Genomic DNA, 22,838 nt, shown 5'->3' on the forward strand with positions numbered 1-22,838 from the left:
GCTAAATAAACTAACTAAAAAAACTCACGTGGTATAAGAGCGGTTACTGAGAGAGATAGAAAGTTTTACGGAAAGCACCACGTAACGTTCTTTACTAATTATAAAAGAATATTCACTTATCTTATGGTTAAAATCTAAATGCGATGTAGGACATGTATCATTAAATACGTATTTCAGCTCATTTTAAAGATTTTCAGCATATCTTTGGCAATACCACCACAATTCACTGCCCAAACACTGCCTAATATGTTGGCATGACTATTTTAAAACATTAAGATTATTACTATATTTCTTCCCTAACTATATTTTAAAACAGTTAAATGAACTATTCTGTATATAGGTTTTTATTTTGTAGGTCAACAAAAACACCTTTGATTTTAGATTCATTTCTTCTCTCGAATTTATTCTTTAAATATGAAAATTCACCACTGCTTTATTCACGGCCTTCGTAAATATTTTACTCCTTGTTTAATATGAAGGGGAAGCTAAAAAAAATCTGTTTGTACTAGAGACACATTTTTCCTACCCTAGAATTTACGAGTCGTACAAAAAAGCCGTACATTGCAAACATGGTTATACCATTATAATCTATTGAGCAAACAGCGGAAAAAAATGGCGATGCCATCTATTGACAAAGTTATAAGTTATAGCATTTTTCAGCATTGCTATTTATGTTGTGCCACTAAATATTACACCTGGGAAACAGTAATCCCAAAAAAACTTATTCACTTGGTGGAGTTCAACTAAACCCAGTACTGGAGGAAAGGGACTTGGGTGTTACGATACGATCAGACATGAAATTCTCTGAGCATTGTAAACAGGTTGCAAGGAAGGCCCATGGTGTCCTATCAATCATCTATCGAACTTTTGCAAGTAGAGATAGGAACGTGATAATCCCATTATATAAGGCCTATGTTAGACCACACTTGGAATACTGTGTTCAAGTATGGAGACCGCACCTAAAGAAAGACATCGAGCTTCTTGAAAGGGTGCAAAGAAGGGTAACTCGCCTGGTGAGATGGGCAAAAGGGCGTCCTTATGAAGAAAGACTTCGAATATGTGGGTTGCAGAGTTTGGAAACTAGACACCTTAGAGGAGATTTGATTGAGGTGTTTAAGGCTCTGAGAGGCATCAGTAAAATGAATGAGGACGAAATTTTCAAGATTATAAATGATGCTAGACCTAGGGGACATAAATTCAAGTTACGGGGGGGAAATGTTTAGATTGGACTGCAGGAAGTTTTATTTTAGCCAGCGAGTTATAAATTACTGGAATAAGTTGCCTTCATGGGTGGTAGAGGCCGACAGTTTGGGGAAATTCAAAGGTCATCTGGACAGTACCTTCGGGTCAGGGAAGCGCATAGGATGATAGGTTTAATTTCGTTTTCTTTTACTAATTATTATTATTTATTTATTTTATTATTTTTTATCATTCTTTTATTCTTTTTTTTTTTTTTTTTTTTTTTTTTTGCCAGTGCAGCATAAGCCATAGACCTTCTTGCACCATGCGGCCATTACTAATATTATACTCTAAGTGCTGGTTACTTGGAGTACAGCTAGACTAGAGTCCACTTTCAGGTTACCACAATTATTCCACAAGTATTTATCACAGGAAATACTTTTAAAAAAAAGCACCTGTGTATTTTCAGCATATACTACCGAGGCAAAATGATAGATGTTTCCATTTTTTAAAAGCACTCTCTTCAAGCTGAGCTCAAAATGGTAGCTGAATTTGGTGATGACTTCTTGAAAAAGATTATAAGAGCAAACATGGTTATACCATTATAATCTATTGAGCAAACACGGAAAAATGGCGATGACATCTACTGACAAAATAGGTTATAGCATTTTTCAGCATTGCTATTAAACTTAAGGTTCTTCAAAACTTAACAGCCGGAGACGTTCTAATATCCATATTGATGATTGGATGCTTCAGCATGACAATGCTGTTCAAATAGGAAAATGTATGATAATTTTCCTTTTTAAACAGCTTTGCTTTGTAATTATTTTAGTCATGTATTGTATCGATCACGAGTATATATATATGTCGTTTACATGTATGCTTATAGAATTTGGCTCTTAAACCATATTATAAATGTAATTCCTATAAGTATATAATTCCTATGTAATTATACTTGTATTCTGATTTTAAACATAGATATAAATGCTATTTGGAATTGATAATATTATTTTACATACAGTACTTCAGGAATGCAAACAATAATTAGTTAAAATCCCTTCCTTAACTGAATTTCTTTTTAATTCAAAATGCCAATATGACATTTTTCTTTGGTCTTACCTAGTTGGAATGTAATCTTTGCTGTTCATTACCAGCATTACGATTTGTGCGTATTTGAGTGAATTGCTGACATACATTACAATTAGAGCTGGCCCCGTTATGTACTTAAAATAAAACAAAAATATTTAATTATAAAAAAAAAAAAAAAAAAAAAGATTTCTTTTTTTTTTTGTGAAGTTTGGACTGATAACAGTCTTAACAACAAATGGGCGAAAGTCTAATTATTTATGTGCATATTAACCTTCATGGGCATGAAGCGGCTTTAAAGCGAACTTTTATTTTAATTACTTAATGTAATATTTTGGTGAAGGTCGGCTGCATAATCTAGGAGTAAATTATCTGTTTAATATAAATAGAATCTACTAAATCGTAAAATAAAAGTAAGGTTTAAAAATTTATCATCCGAAAAAAAAAAAAAAAACCCTCACATTACAGCCCTTTTATTAAAACAGTTTTTAACAATACTGGAACGAGAAAAGGGATCGTAAAAATTTCTCCCCTCTCGATGGAACTCGAACAGATCGAGATCATAATGGCGACCACTGCCATAGCTACGAAGGTATGAAATTAGTGGTAAGTGGAAAATATCATTTCTCTACATTAGATAAAACCTTCGCGAAGTCTATTAGGCCTAGCAATATCCATTGTGGTCTTAGATCAAGCTGCAGTGATGAGTTCGTAACGTTATTTGCTGAATCTCGAATAAATTGACGCTAATTTTGTTTTTTTATTATTGTATACACGAATTGTTTCAAATGAGTGCAACGTCAAATTTGCTTTTATATTAATATATATTTTAAATTATATTCACAAATTATAATGAATACTATCCTCCAACAGGTACTGACTGAAAGATCTTATCCATGGGAAATAACGGTTAATTTCAGGGGTCCACGACAGGCAGATGGCAGCACCATAGAGAGAAGAGAAAATGTCCACCACCAGATAGTAGAAAGAGTAGAGCACCCAAAATAAACTGTTGGGAACATCGCGCTTATACAAGATAGCGACCATTCATCCCAAGGCAGGTAATACAACTATAAATGATTCCAAGAGCACGTTAACGGTTTTTAAACTTACAATGAGAATAAATCGCAAAGGCAACCTTAATGAGTTAACTTATAGATAGTTGACAGAACTGATATTAGTGTAGGGTCAACAACTATAATAAAAACTCTTTACAGAATGGGTTGGTTACCATGGCTGCTCGTAAACTGAAGTAGATCCCCAGCAATGTATGTTACCGTCCGCCCTGGTGTAGAGAATGAAAGGACTGGACATTGCAGCTATGACAAGACATGAAGGCGATGTGGGGGTGGGGAACACTCTGTACTATCTACGCATCAGATAAGCACACATGGTATGGCGCAGTCCCAATATATCAGCGAACTTCACTGTTAGTATTGCACCAACAATAAATAAAATTCGTTGGCTGAGATCTGATGGTATGGGTAGATAGGGAGTACCAATGCGTACAACGAACCACAACAGCTTTCCGATGCCCTCCAGTTTATTCCGAGCCCTGGATGTGGGCCTGCTTTACGTGGTTTCCACTTAGTCAGTCCGTTGTCACTGATGAAACCGTGATTGCAGCTTTCTTCAAGTTATTATTATATTCGGAAAAATTCTGCCCTACCCGCATTGTGATGATTCTTTGGAGAGCGGGAGGGGGTGGGTGTATTGTTACAAAACACAAGTGTTTTGTAACAAGTGTCGATGTAATAAGTGTTTTGTGAAGAACGAGTGACGAAAGTTCCATAATATCGGTGTAGATACACCATAATTTCAATTCCAGCCCAGAATTCCAAGTGAACTCCTCCGGGATGGTCTGGAACAACAACTGAAAACAAGAACAAGATGTCCTCATTCATGCAGAGACTACCAGCCTGACAAGAAAAGTGGAGCAAAATTCCAGTCTCCACATACCAAAATCTTATAGGAAGTTTTTTCGAAATAAGATACTAAATCATACTAAATACGATAAAAATTTTCGGGGCAGTAAATGAAAAATGTTTAAACTCAATTAGTGTTCCAATGCACGTTGGAGGAGCATACAAACTCGTATGTTTATTATCCAACTAGAATAAAATTTCAGTTTCTCAAAAATTCAACTAAATTATTTTTTTTTTTATTCCTTCATTCCATTGCAAGTTATAGACTGGCTAATTTATAACAGTACAAAATTAAAACAACTTCAACGTGCCGTCTTAGAAATAAATAAATAATAAATTAAGCATCTAAATAAACTTGCATCTAATAACTGTTTACAATCACAAATTAATTAGGCTACATAAAAACATGGTTAAATTTCATTCAAGTCGGTTCATAAAAAGTCATCGCCAATTACATTATTATTATTATTCAGATTTTTTTTGAAAAAGCTTTTCTTCTGCATAATTGCTTTGTTTACGTTGGTTACACGAGACACATTTTGTCTACAAGGTTGAATAAATAACAACAGAAAGCAAATACAGGGAAGATTTTAAAAAGTCTGTAGAGAGATATCTCGTGTGTATTCGATCGCAATGAAAAATTACAACATCAAAATATTCCTGATATGACAAATTAACGAGCAAAACATCCAATGGTCCTCCTTCGCTTTGGTTAAAAATTCTTGAAGCCACTAATTTGTTTACAAATAGAAAGGGGGAAGAGACTTAACCCTATGGAGCACGTTTTGTGATTTAATAAAAAACTTTTCCAAAAAGAAGACGAATTAATGCTAGGTTTACCGGTATCTCGCCGAATTGGGACTTGCTGATAATATCGAGCAATTGTAAGATGTAACGCACGTCTAGTCGAATCACTGCTGTCGAAAACAAAGAGGATCCATATATGATACTAGGCAAGTGTACCTAATAAAGTGGAGTCTGAATGCATAACTGTAAAAGATACTTGTTTAATTACTTCTCATCCTACAAAGGCTACGAATATTGAAATGTTTTTGTTCTACCAAAGATTAACTGAAACTAATTCCTCTCCAATGGATTTGCTGGTGAGTGATGCAGTTGATTTATATCGAGCAATAGGGGTATTCTTTATCTCGCCTTGTCTCCATATTAACAAGGTTATCAAAACACTCTTGTAATATAAATTAGTCCCTTAATATCAGTTAGTCTGAGCTAAATTCTGGGATATAGCATCTGAATTGCAACTTCTTGAAGAACTGTGACTAACAAAATTTGTCCAGAAATATTTTTTTTTAAAAATACAAGAGGATGAAATAGTTTTCTGCATTGCACATAAATTTCTCACAGGATCCCAGACTTGCTGGCACTTTTGTCCAGAAATCTTAAATTTAACCATCAGAATTCCCACATCATGGAAATTATTCTAGCAGTTACAATACCACTACTGATTGTTTTATTCTGCTTGAATTTGCTGTTTGGAATACGGAAAATATTATGTTTTAATTTTAATTATTTACCATACTAAGTATTTACAAATTAACAGATTACAATAAACCTATTACAATTAATTGGTTTTATTATTATTACAAACTCAGAGATACACAAGATAAGCCTCTTTTTGTTATAAAATTGCAAATGTTAATCTAATATCGGATCTAAAACACTAGACTCCAGGCTTCACTACCGTCAAGTCTGCACACTGCACTTTTCAAATTGAATTATAAGTTCCAAGTAACGTGAAATTAGATTAAGTTTAAGCCCAGTGTTAAAACATCTTATCAAGATTATGAGCTGAAATATTAATCCAGTTAACAGGTTTTCGCACAGTGCAATTAATTAACGTAAGTCTTTTTATTCTTATTTTGTGAGGGAAGAGTTTCCAAGTGTTAATAACACCTCCATAAATTAATGTTATAAAAAACAAAAAGATGCATCTGTGGCTAACTGTAAATAAGCAGCAAACTTCGGAATCAACAGCAACCTCAAATCAAGACTAGACACGAAAACGCAAAAACCAGAAGAGATTCATGCGGGATATTCACATTGTTTATACAACTCCGCTGCTATTCCCAGATTATTTCTTGGGCGACGTGAGCGACGAGATCATGCCTCAGATACACCAGACGGTATCAGAGAGAGAGAGAGAGAGAGAGAGAGAGAGAGAGAGAGAGAGAGAGAGAGAGGGGGGGGGTAGGACAGAGACATTGGCCTAGTAGTAATGTTGAACTTCTGAACTCGCCCAGGTGAGCTAAATGACAGGCGGATGTGCATTGTGAGCCGTTCGCTACATCATTCGCATACTGGACATTACGAGCAGGTTTACCATAGAGATACGCAGTTTTCAAGCATCCGATATCATCTTAAAGAAATGTAGACTTGAAGGATACAAAGTGGAACGCTTGTTTAGCACGAACAAAACTGCACTTCTGTTTTGACAGGCATTTTTCATAGCACACACAGGGCATGTACTTCTACTATAATACGTAGCAGTCTTCAACGTTTAAAGCATAAGCAGCATCTTAAAAAGCCAGCTCCTTCCAGCTTGTATTGTAAGGCTGCATGCCACGGTGATTATTAATAGAGCAGAATACTGGGATCACAGGAATTCGACATGAGAGGAACGGCGGGAGATAATGGAGCACGCAACTGCAGTGGTAAACTAGAGCATTTTGTTAGCAGGAATGGTAACTTATCATTCTGAAGCCTACATGACGAATTTCCCAGCGAGGGGAGAGTAGAACACTCAGGCTGATGAACGAGTTTCCGGTAGAAAGAGGGGAATTTTATATTTGTGACGGAGAACGAACACACTACAAGTAATAGCTATTTGAATAACAACTTTTAAACAGTTTAAATAAATCTACCCTCGCCCGGTGTTTCTGCATATTCTAAGAATTAGCTACATAAGCACCTGCTGGAACCCAACTGGCAGCAGTGAGAAAATGCAATAGATTTACGACACCTTGATGCAAGTCGTCGGTAAGGGAAAGAGATGGGGGTTTAATGCTAAGTGGTATGATGCCAGCCTTTGTACACAGTTCGCTTGGCTCACTTCTTTGGGCTGGAAGGTGATAATTAGCATTCCCAGGATTCAGCAAGCCTTATTTTACCACTAGGACTCCATCTTGTGCTCTCTTCGACGGAATTCCCAGACTTTGTGTATACACAAAATAGTCAAAAACAAAAAATGGCATACAGTCAGTCATTTCAGAGGGAGTGCCTCTTTTTTGGTGAGCGAACAGTTATTTTAACACTTTTCTGTAATGTTTAAACCATAGCTCGTACGGGGCACAAAATTTGATTCAAATAATTTTTGACATAATCAATTAAAATTTGTATTCACATTTACTATTCCAAGGAACGATCAGTATCCTTTGAGAACCGTCACAATTCCAACTATGATAGAAATTAAGCACCATTATTTCATTATTATTCGCAACAGAAAATCAAATCTGGTTGCCTGTTCCAATCTCATGAGAATTTTTTCTTCTATTGATTCGTCAAAGAAACTACTGGTGTCTGATGGCTTTCAACCTCCAAGATGTAGATGGTACATGATGACTGATTCATTCGTTAGAAAGATTTTTGGCCATCTTTCGCGATAATTCTTTATTAATCCTTTATTAATAAAGTCCTTTATTAATGTAGTCTATGAAGTTCGTTTTAAACAAGTACAATCTTTATTAGAATGAAATTTCGATACAACGAAATCATTCGTGCACTCCAGAGAAGTTCGTTGTAAAGGGATTTTACTCTACTCTTACTTTCAATTCGTCCTCTTTTTTTTTTTTTTTTTTTTAGTTGTTCGAGTTTCGGATTCTTTATTGATACAATCATTCTGTAATCCTTATCCTTACACAAATGTCGGCCTTGAAGTTTATATAAATTCTATCGTTTATGTTTTTGAAATAATTCTGATCCAAAATGTCTATAACCATTAATTACATATTCAAAATTTTGTAAAAATACCTCGCTTCAACTTTTCCAAAAAACTTTTTCTAAGTAACAAATTTAAGAGACAATCTAAGATTCTGCACCGAATTTTATAGACATACTCCAATAAAATTACACTACTACAGAATTCTTATATCCATAAGACGTATCTACTCGGCAATGGTGTTTCAACTCGACTTGAACATGTACTGCTAAAGGAAGATATTAAGATATTTCCTCTTATCATTGAACAACGGGTAATTATCTCGTTAGTAACACGTGCAACCCTCCCTCATTTCGTTTCGCGAAAAGAAAGGTTCTCTTTACCCGCTATCATCTGGCCAACACGTCTTACGCAGCAGAGAAAGCACGAAGAATGCCTGGCATCTCTTGACTCCTTTTGCAATGGGGTAAGAGTTCAGGAAAAAGTGATTACTTAAGCCCAAATGTTTCTTGTATCAGAGTGACACCATACAACTTACACTGTAGGAAGAGGCAAGTCCTACTAATAAATAGTATTCGAGTATCCATCCGCACACAACGGTGCAGACTTGTGGCGCTATACTCATAAACAATTAAATAACAAAAATGTCAATAAGTTAAGTTGAAAGCCACTTTGATAAACAAGTGCTCAAAAAATCAGACTATTATTCGTTGGACGACTACTTTGACCAGCAGAGTCTCTATGTACCCAAAAAGATACCTTCTTCTCAGAGCAAAAAGAAAACCCCTCACGACTGGATCAGAAGAAAATCGAGGACTCTCACACACTGCACAAACATAACATTATACACATTTCTGGCCTTTTACAGAGTTCTGTTATCATCACAGTGTACCAAGGCGGAGTTGAACTTTCGTTCAGGTGCCGTACTACATAAGGTAACTGTTACAAGTCTACATGTCAAGGATCTGTGCCCGTCATCATAAAGGGAAACTGATGGGGAAGACATGTTTGAGGAATGGGTGAATTCTTCAGTTGATCATTTAGAGCATCCTGTCCGCCTCCCCCCAAATTCTTGAGTCTTCACATATCTATAAGACACTTGTGGGTACAATCATTTTAAGTAAGCAGGATCTTATTAAGGTAATCGATGCCCAAATGAGCCCACTGTAGTACCACATGACTTTCCCCAGTTTATGGCTAAAGTGTGCAGCATTCATATCCATGACCCCTTTTTGAAAACATACAGAAACATTATCAGCGACGGTGAGATTCCGTCTAAATGGGTTTCATATTATGTCGCACCTGCATCCAAAGGTGCTACAAAAATTATAGGCTTATATCTGAGATACACTTTTCAGAAGATTTTTGAAAACGCTATTCTTCATCCAGACCTGCACACCTTCACACAGTACTCCAGGGATGCTTGACTACTACCAAACTCCAGAAAACATTATTTATAAACAATATTCCATTAGTAATAAAAGTCAGCTTAACATCATTTTCCTAGATGTCAAGGGAGCGTTTGATAAAACTTGTATCCTTTCTATATGCAAATCTTAAATAAACATTTTAGATTCTCTGGCGAGCTTATCACTATTTCTTAGCTGTCAATGCGCCATTATACACTAAACCAACTCACCCACCCACCAATCACTATATTTCAGTCACTACTTTCCATGAACACCCACTGGTATTGCTCTACCTCCAGTGGGTGCGGGATTTAGTGCTTATTCGCACATCACATGTGATAAAAGACCCGGGCCTGGATCCTGGTGGATTGGGTACCAGGCAGCAGTTTCCCAGCTGTTAGCTGCTCCCTGGTGAAAAAGTGGCCTGACACAAAACACTCAAACATTTAAATTTTTCAAGCTGTACAGTTTCTGTACCAACATAGAGGACAAGGTGGAGATGGGCATTTAGCCAATGAGCCACCCAGAAACGCAAATACACACTACTTTCCAAGAGGAAGCTCATCACAACACACAATCTTCGTACAAAGGTAGTAATCGCTGGGGGGAGGGGGGTATTATTTAGGACGGCTCCTGAACGTTATTTCAATTCGAGAACAACTCCCTCCTCCCACGTGTATCATGTCCGTAAACTGCGCGTGTTCTCTGGTTGGTTTGCCTGTTTTTCTGGATGAAAAATTCCAGTTTCCTGGATAGAAACTTTGCTATCCTCGACTGAGCCTTTTTTTTCCCAAAAAAAAAAGCCATAAAAATTCGTCGCGTAATTGACGAGATTTTTACCAGGGCCTTTTTCACCCAGTGTGTGGAGGCCAATGATAGCCACCGAGCTACCCGAGAAGATATCCTAAAGGTATTCTACAAGGTGGTGTACTCTTTTGGCAACAGCCTTGAAACCCTTTCCTGCCTCATTTGATGACTTCCTGATATAAGCAGCTGACATCAAGTTATTATTATTATTATTATTATTATTAGCCATATGGTGCAAGGAAGCCCGAGGCTTATACCGCACCAGCGAAAAAAAAATTCCCAAGTTACCCTGAGAGAGAGAGAGAGAGAAGTAGAAAGGAATCACCAAGAAAGAGAAGAATGATGATATCCAGCTCAGGACCCTGGGTGTGCCAAGCCCATACTCACCAGATGTGAGTCCCCGGGGGTTATTCTTTGTGATATCAAGAGAATACTTTGCAATCCGAGGCGATTCTCAGCAGTAATAGCCAGATCCAACGCTTATGTTTCTTCTTTAAGGGAGAAGAAGAGACAAAAGGAAAACCTTGGGATTTAGTATATATAAATCATTACTGCTTGGCTGAATGAAGCTCATATAAAATAATCCTTGCAAAAAGCATTTAAAGATTTAGGTTTTTCGTTTATTTGGTATTATTTTATTTTATTACTGATTTCATGGCTTTAAAATATCTGACAAATCGGAAAATACTAGAGGAATTTTTTTTTGTCTGTTTGGAATCTATTTAACTATTCTCTGAGGAATTGTGCTGCATCCAGAAATTAATTTCTCTTGAACTTTTAAGTTTTATAGATTCCACATCAATGTCAACGCCATTCAACCATATATAGATATCAAAAATAAAACATGATATCTGTAAACTCAGAGGACGTGTTTTATTTATCACCAGTTTCACATGGCACAAACCGAAACATGAAAAAAAAACAAAAGCAAATCTTTTTCACTTGATTTAATCAATAATTATTTACAGCGTTGCAAATTATTCTTTTGCATTTATGAATTTTAAACATAAAAATCGCGCACAAAGTACCTTAGACGATTAATACGAGAAAGAAATGTCATCATTTGCAAACTGGAAAAATATTGACAGTTTTAGAATCAGTTTATCTTTCAAAAGCAACGACGTTGTAGGTGATGCTTTGCTATTAGTTTATCGTTTAGTTTTATTTATTTTTTTTTGAAAGCGCAAAGAAAAGATCTGAGAAAGTATCGTTTATTTAAACAAGAGTCCTGCAGGAACAACAGAAATGATGATAAATGTTAAGGAATATCTTCAATTGGAAAAATGATGAAAGAACAATATTGACTTAACCGTTGCACATCAAAAAACAAAACCCACAAACATTTGCAGGTAGATGCAGATCACGTGATAATGTTGAGTCAAACTATTTTCTTTATAAAGACAGCGTGGCAAATTTGAAAATTTCTCTCTACACTCAGAATGAGTGTATGTCACTTTCAAACGGCTTTCACGGTTACGATACAATTGCCTAAAACAATATCTTCAATGCAGATCTACAAAATGCAAGATGGAAACAATGGTTCGAATACTTCAATCAACTGAAAATGTAAGAATTCAGAATTGTAAACTTTTGCTGGCTTACCGAACTATAAGGCAGGCAAGCATCCACAACCTCCACCGAAATAATAATAACAACGGAATATATTGGAAAAGCACTACTTCCTTTATGTATGAAAATGATATCACAGCGTGGAATCTGCATTAAGACTGGAACAGATATCAGCAATGCCATATACGACCGATTAGGTTTTGATTAACATCTCAAGATTCTATTGTATATGGAAAAATGTTTCGCTGTCTGGGTATGGAACAACTCCATTCCAAAGAGGAGATGCTTGTGACACTACAAAAGAAACAGACAAGAGACTTGAAATTAAGGCACCTTCAGCAAGCTTTGCGGTAGAAAAGACACCCAGGATGTCTCTGAAACCTTATATGACCTAGGTCCATTGCGACTCCCAGACCACTAAATTACTTTGACAGCAGGTTGTAATCGCGCATTAAAATTAAAAAGCATCAAAATCCACAAAGTAACGATTAACATGCATACCAACAAACGACAAGTATACCAAGCATGACTTATGCTCCACTACTATTCGGAGTTCCCAAAGTATGTCGTAAAAATGTAGTGACACCTATGAGAAGACAATTCAGTTCAGAAACCACACAACTTGTCTCCAGTTTGTTCATACTTCACATATGCTCAATGGACATCAGTGACCTTTGGAGAAACCCGATTTCGCTACTCCTCTGATTGTCGATTCCACTACCCTGAAGCCCCTTCCGCTTATCTTCGGCATGTAGAGTAAATATTCCCAGAAGCGAACCATAATATTTAAAGGGTAATCTGGAATTGGGCTAGAAAACTTGAGAGAGAAAACTTGAATATTACTTCTTATAAAGGCAATGTTCAGTCGTCAGAAGTGAATCAGCGAAGATGTGGAGTTCCTTATGTTTGTGCATGATAATGTCCAACCCCAGTCCAATCAGAATACTGCACTGGATTTTTGGATTAGAGTAAAAGTAAATGAGGTCATGAGACAAATCAGTATATAATATCTGTAAATTGCATCACGACTTTGCTGATATCTCACCTTTTCTGGAAGATACCAGCAAAGTCAGCCCCTCTCGCTTCAAATTAGCCTTAATTAGTTTCACATGTCGTTCTAAATCTTTCCAAATGGGCAGCCGTTGCAAAAGCGATTCAATGAAAACAGTCAGCTGGTCAGACTGCTCTCGAAACGTTAGAAGATTGGGGAACTTCTACTCTTGAATGGCCTGCTCTGTTCATCAGAGTTTAATCTTCAAAACTCTTTGAGAGCCAGCTGAAACTGGTCATCGAAGAGTTTGCTGCGGCCTTCGCGCCTCTGTACTGGAGTAATGTACAGATGCAGCTTCAGAAAATATGAACTGGATTCTGTCTAATGAGGGAATTTGTTTCGAAAAAAAAAACAAAACAAATGTGTGTTTTTTATATACACGTTAGGGTATGCCCTGGTCCATGACTTTCAACCCATAACTATTGAAGTCCCATATGCATTTCATTCATATACTTTATAAAGCCCAAACGTAGTTCTAATATTTCAATGATTCTCATTGATTAAAAAAAAATAAAGTTGGACAGCACTACTCCTGACCACTATTCGGACAACGTGTAAAATCTTCCGTAAACGCACTTGTACAGACATAATACACAATGGTGTAATATGGTCACACGACATTTTTATACCTTGGAAGCCATGTTGAACAACGTTTTCACGGTGTTGAGTACCAGTAACTCAGAACCAAACTGAAATAGTGAAAATTTGAGAAAAAACAAACTCCGATTTGCCCTCACAGGAGCAGTTGAAGGCAAACGGCGCTTGTCCTTTTGATGAACTGCTTTCTGTCTAAGAGAGCCTTTCGATAATTGGTCAGAACTAGTAAGCCAAAATTCCTTCAACTTTCCGGTGTACGAAATGTAACGACCCCCAGGCCTCTCTTTTCGTCCTTCTCACGGACTTATATCGCACGAAGTAGACTGCTTAGAAGCATGGCAGGAAGAAAGGAGGTGAAACGGTAATATTATATTAATCTGAGACTGTTATCAAGTTTGCGTTAGTTCCGAGGAGACAATATTTACATGGGGATTACTGGAAGAGATTTCCTTGTTGCAGGAGTTTATGAATAAATATGCAAACTACAGTAAGTTGTCACCAACGAAATGTGCTAATGCGACAGACAGCGAACATTACAAACACTTAGGTGTTCAAGCAGTTCTTTAAAATTTACATAATGTTTTCCATTATTCAGTTCCATTCTCACTCCCCCCATAATTCCCCCAGTCGGTATGTAAAAGTGTGTGTGGCATAACGGCAGCGTCGAACCCTTGGCACGCTCAACACGGTCTCGCTATTCGACAGCTGTATTATCTCTCCCTGGCCCTGAAACAGAAACTGATTATGTGTACATAAAATCCTGTCTCGCCATCAGGTTCAAACCTATTACAAGACTTCAGGTAAGTGAAACGTTTCCTTGTTAATAACCTCTGTCACAAATGACTAACAGCCTTTTAATAAAGAACCCCGCGCCAGTTTCCATAGAGACAGAACAGAATAACAACTCCCTCGAAAATGAACGTGTCCCTGTACAAAACGCAAGAAGTGAATGCGGCACAAAATGACGTCTTGGAAATTGAAGAAAGTTATTATGCCTTCCGTCATAAGGTTTGTAATTTTGCAAAGGCAGCAATTGTAGTGTGTGTGTGCGTGCGCGTGCGGGTTCGCAAATACTGTCACTTACTTTCTGACATTTAGACTTTAATATTTGGAGGCTGACGGCGACCGGCTCTGTTCACAATTTAAAACAACTATTCGCCTTTGTATACTCCCCTAACTGTCTTTAATTTGTCGGCATCCTGTAGCTCGGACAGATGTGTTATCCGAGTTATCTAACAGTTTCTCTCTCTATCACGAACAAAAAATCAACAAGCAGCCACACGTGTAAAATCTGTCAGCTTATTTGCAGGCACGAGCAATAATAAAGTCACTGCGGTCCTCTGTAAATGTTCCAATACAGAGCTGAGAAATGTTAAAAGAATTTTGAAGTCGTACAAACAAAAGAGGTGACAGAGAGAGAGATCACGCGAATAATATGATAGCACGCTTGTAACTTTAGAGTTCAGATGACAGTATTCATCAGGTTTGAGTTTTCGTACTTCTTATTTTTAATAATTCCACAATTTCTATACTTCTTTGCTAAATAACCATAGTAGACCAAAATAATAGCAAAGATCCGATGTTAATAAGAGAAAGATACTGATGCCATCTGACAAGGTTGGAAAACAAACAGGGTTTAACGCAAAAGAACACGAACTGCTTGCATCCAAGAGGAATTCGCTTGAAAGTTTAATGCCAATGCAACTAGAACCAAGCATACCATGATCTTTTAACACTTCGGGGCTAAGACAGCATAATTCAATAAGAAGTGCTAACAACTTCATCGTAACACAGCCATACAAGAGCTCAATTAATGACAGGCCAGCTGCAGGAGCAGGATTTGTGTATTACCATAAGGTCGTGGCCGACCTGGAATTTGGCAATAAATCGTATGAGATAAATCAAGCCTAACAAAACAACTAGTTCAGAAGGAGTCAGTATTTGTTATGCATCTATAAGTGGAATGTATTACTGGATACTGTTTGGAACGTAAATACAAACTCCAAAGATACTGGCACATTTATTAAAACTTAAGAGAAGCAGTAGTTGGCTTCGTGATTTCTGCAGTTAATTTGATAAACAAATGCTTTAAAACTGAATAACTAACTACAGTGAACACTAAATGTGTGTACAAATTTAGAATGTAAGATGAGGCGTCAATAAATTATAAATGTTTGAGAAATAAAACAAAAGAAAAGAATTGTAATTGTACCTTGTTACGGTTCATCGCTAGGTGAAATTACAGTCGCTTATGTTTTAGCTGGGATGAAAGCTGTCATTCCTCCTCCTCTTCGGAATTTTTCGTACAGCACAGAAGACACTGATTATAAAACAACAAAAAAACATTTTATAAATATATAATAAAGCTTTTATTATCATTAATATGCTTAATTAATATGCAGTATGCAGACATCATATTAAGATATAAATCGATGCGCTACTATCACATGTCACTAATGTATTGTTCATAATGTCCTAATATACGTAATAAACAATGTCCAGCTTCTCCAGTCCCTTACTGCAGAGATCCACCTTACTAATGCCGTCCACGAAAATCATATTCGCTTATGCCCGGACCTCAATATGCACTGCGCCTTTTACTTCATTTGATAATCGGTGCTCACGTAACACTTTACCAGAGTTACGCGAGCACCATTAAGTGGTCCGAAAATATGACATTATATTTTACACTTATTGTGTTTAAGCGACCTCTATCGTACAGCAAAAGTATTAGTCAATAAGAAATAAGAAAGCATAATTAGCCACCATCCGATTCGAATTCCAATTTTGGTAAGATTTCAACGGTCGCTGATGCCGTATGAGGTCACGCGTTATGATGCAAAACAACCACTTTTAGGAGCGGGCCTCGGCGCGAAAGAATAGCAAAATATCATCGACGGTAATCCATATTTTTCTTGAACCAGAGCCTAAACTTCAGCAATGCTTGGTGTTTAGACTGCAACAACGCGAGATAGGCAAAACGTACTGCAACCCAGTGCGCTTTAAATCTACCTATGTATTGTTCGCTTGATGTCCACAAGAGCGTGTTCTGTCTGTTACCACTATCTAAAGTGCAAATTGCCTTTACATTTTTGACCCACCCATCTATATCTTCTACCCATCTACTGGATTTCTGGAAGAAGATATACATCTTCCAGAAATCCAGCCGTGTTCGAGGTTTAAAAACAGTCCATATTTTCAAGGAATTCTCGCATGAAAAAGCCCACAGGTGTTCCGGATCTCTTGAAGAAATTCATGACATTAATGAATGTCATGAATATTCTTGACATCCGCACAAAAAAAAAAATGCAATATCGCGGACCACATGCAACTTATTTACAAAGTACAATGCGCCTCATATCATTATTTACCTTAGCGAAAATTATAAAACCGTTTTATGTCCATTAAAAGTCAAGCCACTTGACTGACTGACTGACTCACGCACTATTCTCGAGAACACGCTTTGTTGAGCGACCTGGAAGCATCTTTGACAGTGTGAACTGTTTTAGTACTTCATAACTTTCTTTTCCTTACACCTTTTTTACGTGGTAACCACGTAAAAAAGTACATCTTTTTTACGTGGTTAACAGTCCCCGTGCTCTTTAGTTTTACCACAAAGACGAGTTGTTGGAAATTTTGTTGCCCGCATTTATATTTCCATACACGAAAGAAAGAGAGTAGGAGAAAAAATTGCACCTTGAGATACTCCAGAATTGGTTAAGTACGAAGATGAAACATTGAAGATCGCACAGAGTGATACTAAATGTGCGAAACGCAGTACAATAAACGTCAATAAATACACAACTGTGCAGTTCAAATACGAAAAATTTGCAATTCACGCCTATATAAGTATACAAGGTGTGACCAGGTAGTTCCAGATATGACGTTAAAAGTAAGTTCAATTTTAACTTACCAGTGTAGAAGTACCTGTGGGCAGCTCTATATTGGGAATCATTTCTTTAACTATTTACTGATATTGATTTCAGCAACTTTGACGTACACTGACAACCCCCATCCCATACTCGCAAGGTGTCCTGTCAGCGAATTTTGATATTTGGGAATACAAAGAATTCAGACGATGACAAACTGGGTGAGTATGGAGATGTTCCATGAAGGATCTGTTTTTTTTACATCAGAAATTGTTTCGCCAACAACGATCAGTTTCATAATGCGTTATCAGTAAAGCCATTTCTGAATAAAAACGAATCCCTCAGACGGAACATCTTTCCTTCCTCCAGATTTGGTTCCATCTGACTTCTTTCTATTTCCAAATATCAAAACTTTGCTGAAAGGGGCACAGTTTGGGTATCTTTGGAGGAAGTCCGGCGTATGTGGAGGTGCTGAAATCGATACCAGTAATGAGTTCCAGAAATAACTGCAATCTTCGCAGCAGAAGAGAATAAATAGCTTCATATAGAAATGCCCAATATTGAAGGAGATAAAAGCAAACACCAGTAAGTTCACTTTTAACTTGCGCATAAAGTAATTCGTGGAATTCCCCTGCCATACTTTTGTATACTTAACTGTTAAAATACGTGACACGTGTACTTAATTATTAGATACAAATTGTTAAAAACATAAATTATATCTTACAGGATGATTATAAGTGCAGCGTGGAAATAAAAGGTAGTCTAAGACACGATTAAAGAAACAAAAAACAAAACTTAAATGTCATTATAAAGTTATTTTCAATTTAAGGGCTAAGTGGAACATATCCTTGTACTTGAGGTTCAAGACAAGAACGAATTACGTGCAAGAGCTAACTCCTCTGATCCTGCTGGCCATCCCGGAGTCTAAACAGTTCTGTATCGAACTTTAATGTTCAAACACTGTTGGTGAAGAGAGCTCGCCGCACTAAACTAACATCCCATGAATCTCTCCCCCCCCACTCCCCTATCGTGTTAGTGCGCGCGCGCACGTTATTAAAAAACCGCTGTACCACACTGTTACATTCAGAAATACTGAGATTTAAAAAAAGTGTTTCCACGTCTCCGAAATTATTTCCCTAAAAATCCTCACATCCACTACAGTATTATTCTATCCTTTCTCAGTTCCCATGGCAACGGAAGAAGAAGCAGCAGCAGCAGCGAGTAAAATTTCATTGTCAGCATTGCAGGAGGAGAAGGGGGGAAAAAATTTTTTTTTTTTTTTTTTTTTTTTAGAGTAAAAGCTTCCAATTTTTAAATTTGTAATACTGATTTCCAGTGGATGCGAACAGGTAGATTAAAATGTGGATTTCAATTGAATTCTTAGTCATGTTTGATACTCTACATAAAGAATATTTGTAATAATCCTTTCGGCAGTCATTATTTGGCGAAACAATGTCGATTTTGTGTCTCATTTTTTTTTAATACGTTAAGCACAGATTAGACTATTACGAGTAGCAGAAAGTCATGGACCTTCTATTGGACATAAAGCTGAATAACAAACAGAATTCTTTGACTCTTATAATACATAACAGGAAGTTTCAAATAATGGAACGCAAACTTAATCAGTAAATTAGGGAAAAATAAAATTTTAAACAGAAATGCATTCCAACAAATTAATATCAGAGGGGAAAAAAACTTTATAAAGAAATTAGCAGGGGGACTATAATTTACCGAGATCTGATTGCAATGAATTCGCCTTTTAAATCTTAAATAAAACAAATTAAAAAAAATTTCTATCTGTTTTCAGGTACGGACACATTGGGTCAGAGGAGTTTGCGTACTTCACTGTCATATTTCATGTTTAAGCAACCTCTTCCAAGCTCAAATATTGCAAGTGATGGATTAAAGTAAGTCCATGAGGTAACAACATATCATATCTGCATATGGCATGTGTTCCAAAATTCCTCTGTCTCTATTCCAACAAAACCTCGCTTTCCTTTTATCGCGCGCTGGATGGTTAACGGGTTGATGGCATCCTGGCAGCAACTATTTTTGCCAAGGTTGCATGCTCTGGTGAGATCGCAGTACCAACGAAACAGCTATCAAGGCATCTTACTTGAAATGTATGGCAATAATCCTTTCTATTCCCACCCTCTAGAATAAAAAAGTTGAATAAAGAGTTACTTTTCTCAAAGTGGAGGCTTTATTTTAAGCTTACTTAGTTTCTCCTGCATAATGCTGACTTTGAAAGAATAAAAAGAATAAATTTGAAAGAATAAAAAGACTGAAAATTGATGTTGGATCGGTCAAAATTCTTATCCAAAGCAAGAATTGCTTAAGTTGACTGAAATTTTGGCCTAAGACTAAGAGGTTGCTATGCAATCTAATAACATTCGTGTTTTCGAGAGGGCATCTCTTGAGATGGTGAGGGTTAGTGACGTAGGCTATATACGAGTATTTCCATTTTATCAAAACTTCCGGTTTGGGCGTATAATTGCTTATCTGTCTGGCAGGGTTGTGCTGTACTGTTACTGTTGTCTCCTCACCTCTGCACACTTGACTATTTGCTAGTGCAGTCCAAGTATTTCAACCTTGTACTCGAAAGCTGCACCTCGTGCCTTGATTTAACTGAAAAATGAAGAAAACACGTGTTATGTTACTTTAGCCCATTTCGTCTGGAAGATTACTTAAGGTCTACTTACACTCACATAGAAAGTTGAATCGATTTACGTGGTTCAAAGATGTTCTTTTCATCAAAGAAATGCAAATTACTGTAACTAAGCACAGGGATAATTAGTGTAATTAGAAGGATCTTGTTAAACCTTTTCCAACGACACAGTAAGTACTTGAGTTAATGGAGTCACGGTAAAAGCGGACAGACTAAAGAGTAGGGCTCAAACAAATCTTGTACTTCTTTACTGGGGACGAATCCATTGTGCGCGATAGCCTACTATCTCTAAATCTTTTGTTACATTTTGTTTTGTAGAAGGATAGTTGACAGACTATAAGTCAAAGAGAAGGTTTTGGAATGTAAAGAAAACATAAAAGACTCCCCCCCCCACCTCCCTTTTCAGGAGAAATGCAAGTGATTTCTATGTTCATCCGGAAAAAAAGTTACTATCGGAGAACTTTTAACCAATGAGAGCTAGGACTTAATTATGCTTTTCAGAAAAAAAAAAAAAAAAAAAAAATACGTCATCCATTATGACATTAAATCTTCGTGAAGTGATCCTGATTCTGACACAAATAAAATGGCCACTTTGCTCTGCAGAGCCCCTTTCACCAGGTTTGTATTTGAACAACTTGGAAAAAATCGAAATATCTGCATCAACTCCAGGAAAACTACAATTCATTTATGAGTTGGCTAACGTGTTACGATATTTATGATTTTTTAACTCATAAACATTGTAACTATCAGCCGATGCTCATCGGCTAACAGGAAACAAACGTGGAGCCAAAAAGATTACTTTTTTTCAGTTTTAATCAGACATTTTTGTTTTGATTAAATACAAACATTTTGATGGCGCCCAAATAACGACACGTGTCCCTATTGTGAAATACGGCATTCACTTCGACATGGTGTATGCAATAATGTACAGGGTTGTGAAAATTAAAGTATCCCTATGTAGAGAGCGCTGGAGCGGGTTCTGAGGCTCGTACTGGAGAGAAATTTGGACAACAGGTACAATAAAGAATGGGCTCGCCATTTATTGGGAAAAAAAAAATTTGTTACAAAATTTGTCACCGTATGGCGCTGTATCACTGTATGGCGCGTAACCATCTTAGTTACGATTATGCAAGTAACTTACACAATACCAGAGCTGCAACAACGTGGGTGCCTTCAGGATACCATATTCACGCAAGATGATACGCCACCCCACATCCATCGTTGTGTCCAAAGATTGCTAAGGCAACACTTTACAGACGAACGGATCATCAGCCGTTGTTTCCAGATATCTTGGCCACCCCGATCACCGGACCTCACACCATGAGACTTCTGGTTGTGGGGTTTTTTGAAGAACCAGGTGTATCGGGAAGGATGTCAAACTCTGGCAGGTCTGAAGGACAGTATTAGACGTCACGTGCTGGCTATTCCAGTTCACAAGTTACGTTCTGCTGTAGAAAATGCTGTTCTTTGAATGGAAACTGTTGTTGACCAAAATGGAGGGCACATTAAACAATTGTAGCGTTGTTAAAGTGATTTGTATTGCCACAGCGCCACATAGTGACAAATTTTGTAACTTTTTTCAATAAATGGCGGGCGCATTCTTTATTGTACCTGTTGTCCAAATTTCTCTTCAGTACGAGCCTTAGAATTCGCTCCAGAGCCCTCTACATAGGGATACTTTAATTTTAATAACCCTGTACTTAGCCACGAGCTGCACTAGGTATTCTATTTGATTTTTTACCAAATATTTGCAGCATTCATACATTAAATTATCAGTCGCATATATGATGGTGAAGTTATTAAATTTTAATATTTCAAGTTTTAACTCATGTCATTTGACACCAATGAACTTATGTCAGTTGAAATTTTCCGCAGTCTGGGGCTCACTAGCCTTAATTCTTATATATGTTTTCCAAAAAATAATCCTTATTATAAATGTGCCCACTACGGCTGACAAATCTAGGAGCAGTACTGTGATCTATTTCACTCATCTAGTCAATTCACGTAGCCTAGAAATCGAGACTTCATTAACTGATTAACACTAGCAGCTGGTAATTTATATTTGCCCAATATGAACACGGGAAAAAAAAAATTCTGAGAAGCAAAAGAGTTATTTCCCTGACATCATCTGTTTGCTACACCTTATCAACGGCACAGCGGGTTGTAACAGTTGTCTGCGTCATACATTTTAACGTTTCTATACACGTGACGTTTAAGGTATTTAGTTATTTATAACACTTTACTAAAACAAGATGTTGGCTATTCGTAAGAGTCCTACACTCCAGAAATATAAACATTCTTTCTTTCTTATCCGAAAGATCATTGCTTAAACCTATCTGGATGTGATACACATTTCCTGTGCTGGCCAGTCGTATATTTTGTCTTTTTCAAAGACAGAAATAAAGCGACACTTGTTTCATTAAGTGGAATGACCCCCGCAATTATTGGTCAGCTAATATTTCACAAACACTTAACGTTGCCTGTTCGGGAGAAGACTTCTAACACCAAGACCTGACTTCATTGGCATTAAACAATTTAATGATTGCCTTCCAAATGAAGACAGCGTGTTCTTTTTTAAATTGAATTAAGGAAATTGAGCAGTTGAAGAATAAAAGGCAACGGAAGGGGTAACTACCTGAAAATGTCGGAAGTCGGGTTTATCAAGAAATTTGCACACCAGATCCTTCTGGCTGCAGCGAGGCTGCTAGCCCTTTTAAGTTGTATATGAATCTATTTATTCAAAGACAGCCCAGTAAGATTAGATTTAATTTCCCTTTAAATAC

At 36.9% G+C, this 22,838-nt stretch overlaps 1 protein-coding gene across 1 annotated transcript in view; it reads right to left on the minus strand.

The window, feature by feature from the left end:
* Positions 1-22,838, minus strand: part of LOC150081831 (protein CASP-like) — a 448,000-nt gene that overhangs the window by 298,611 nt on the left and 126,551 nt on the right. The window contains exon 2 of the mRNA XM_090380333.1: positions 15,731-15,838. Within this exon, the coding sequence (XP_090236459.1) occupies positions 15,731-15,745 (15 nt within the window). The 5' untranslated portion in view covers positions 15,746-15,838. The remainder of the gene's footprint in view (positions 1-15,730; positions 15,839-22,838) is intronic.

The sequence above is a fragment of the Mastigoproctus giganteus genome, chromosome 8 (assembly GCF_048544385.1).
Source record: "Mastigoproctus giganteus isolate SK-2022 chromosome 8, ASM4854438v1, whole genome shotgun sequence".
Lineage (NCBI taxonomy): Eukaryota > Metazoa > Arthropoda > Arachnida > Uropygi > Thelyphonidae > Mastigoproctus > Mastigoproctus giganteus.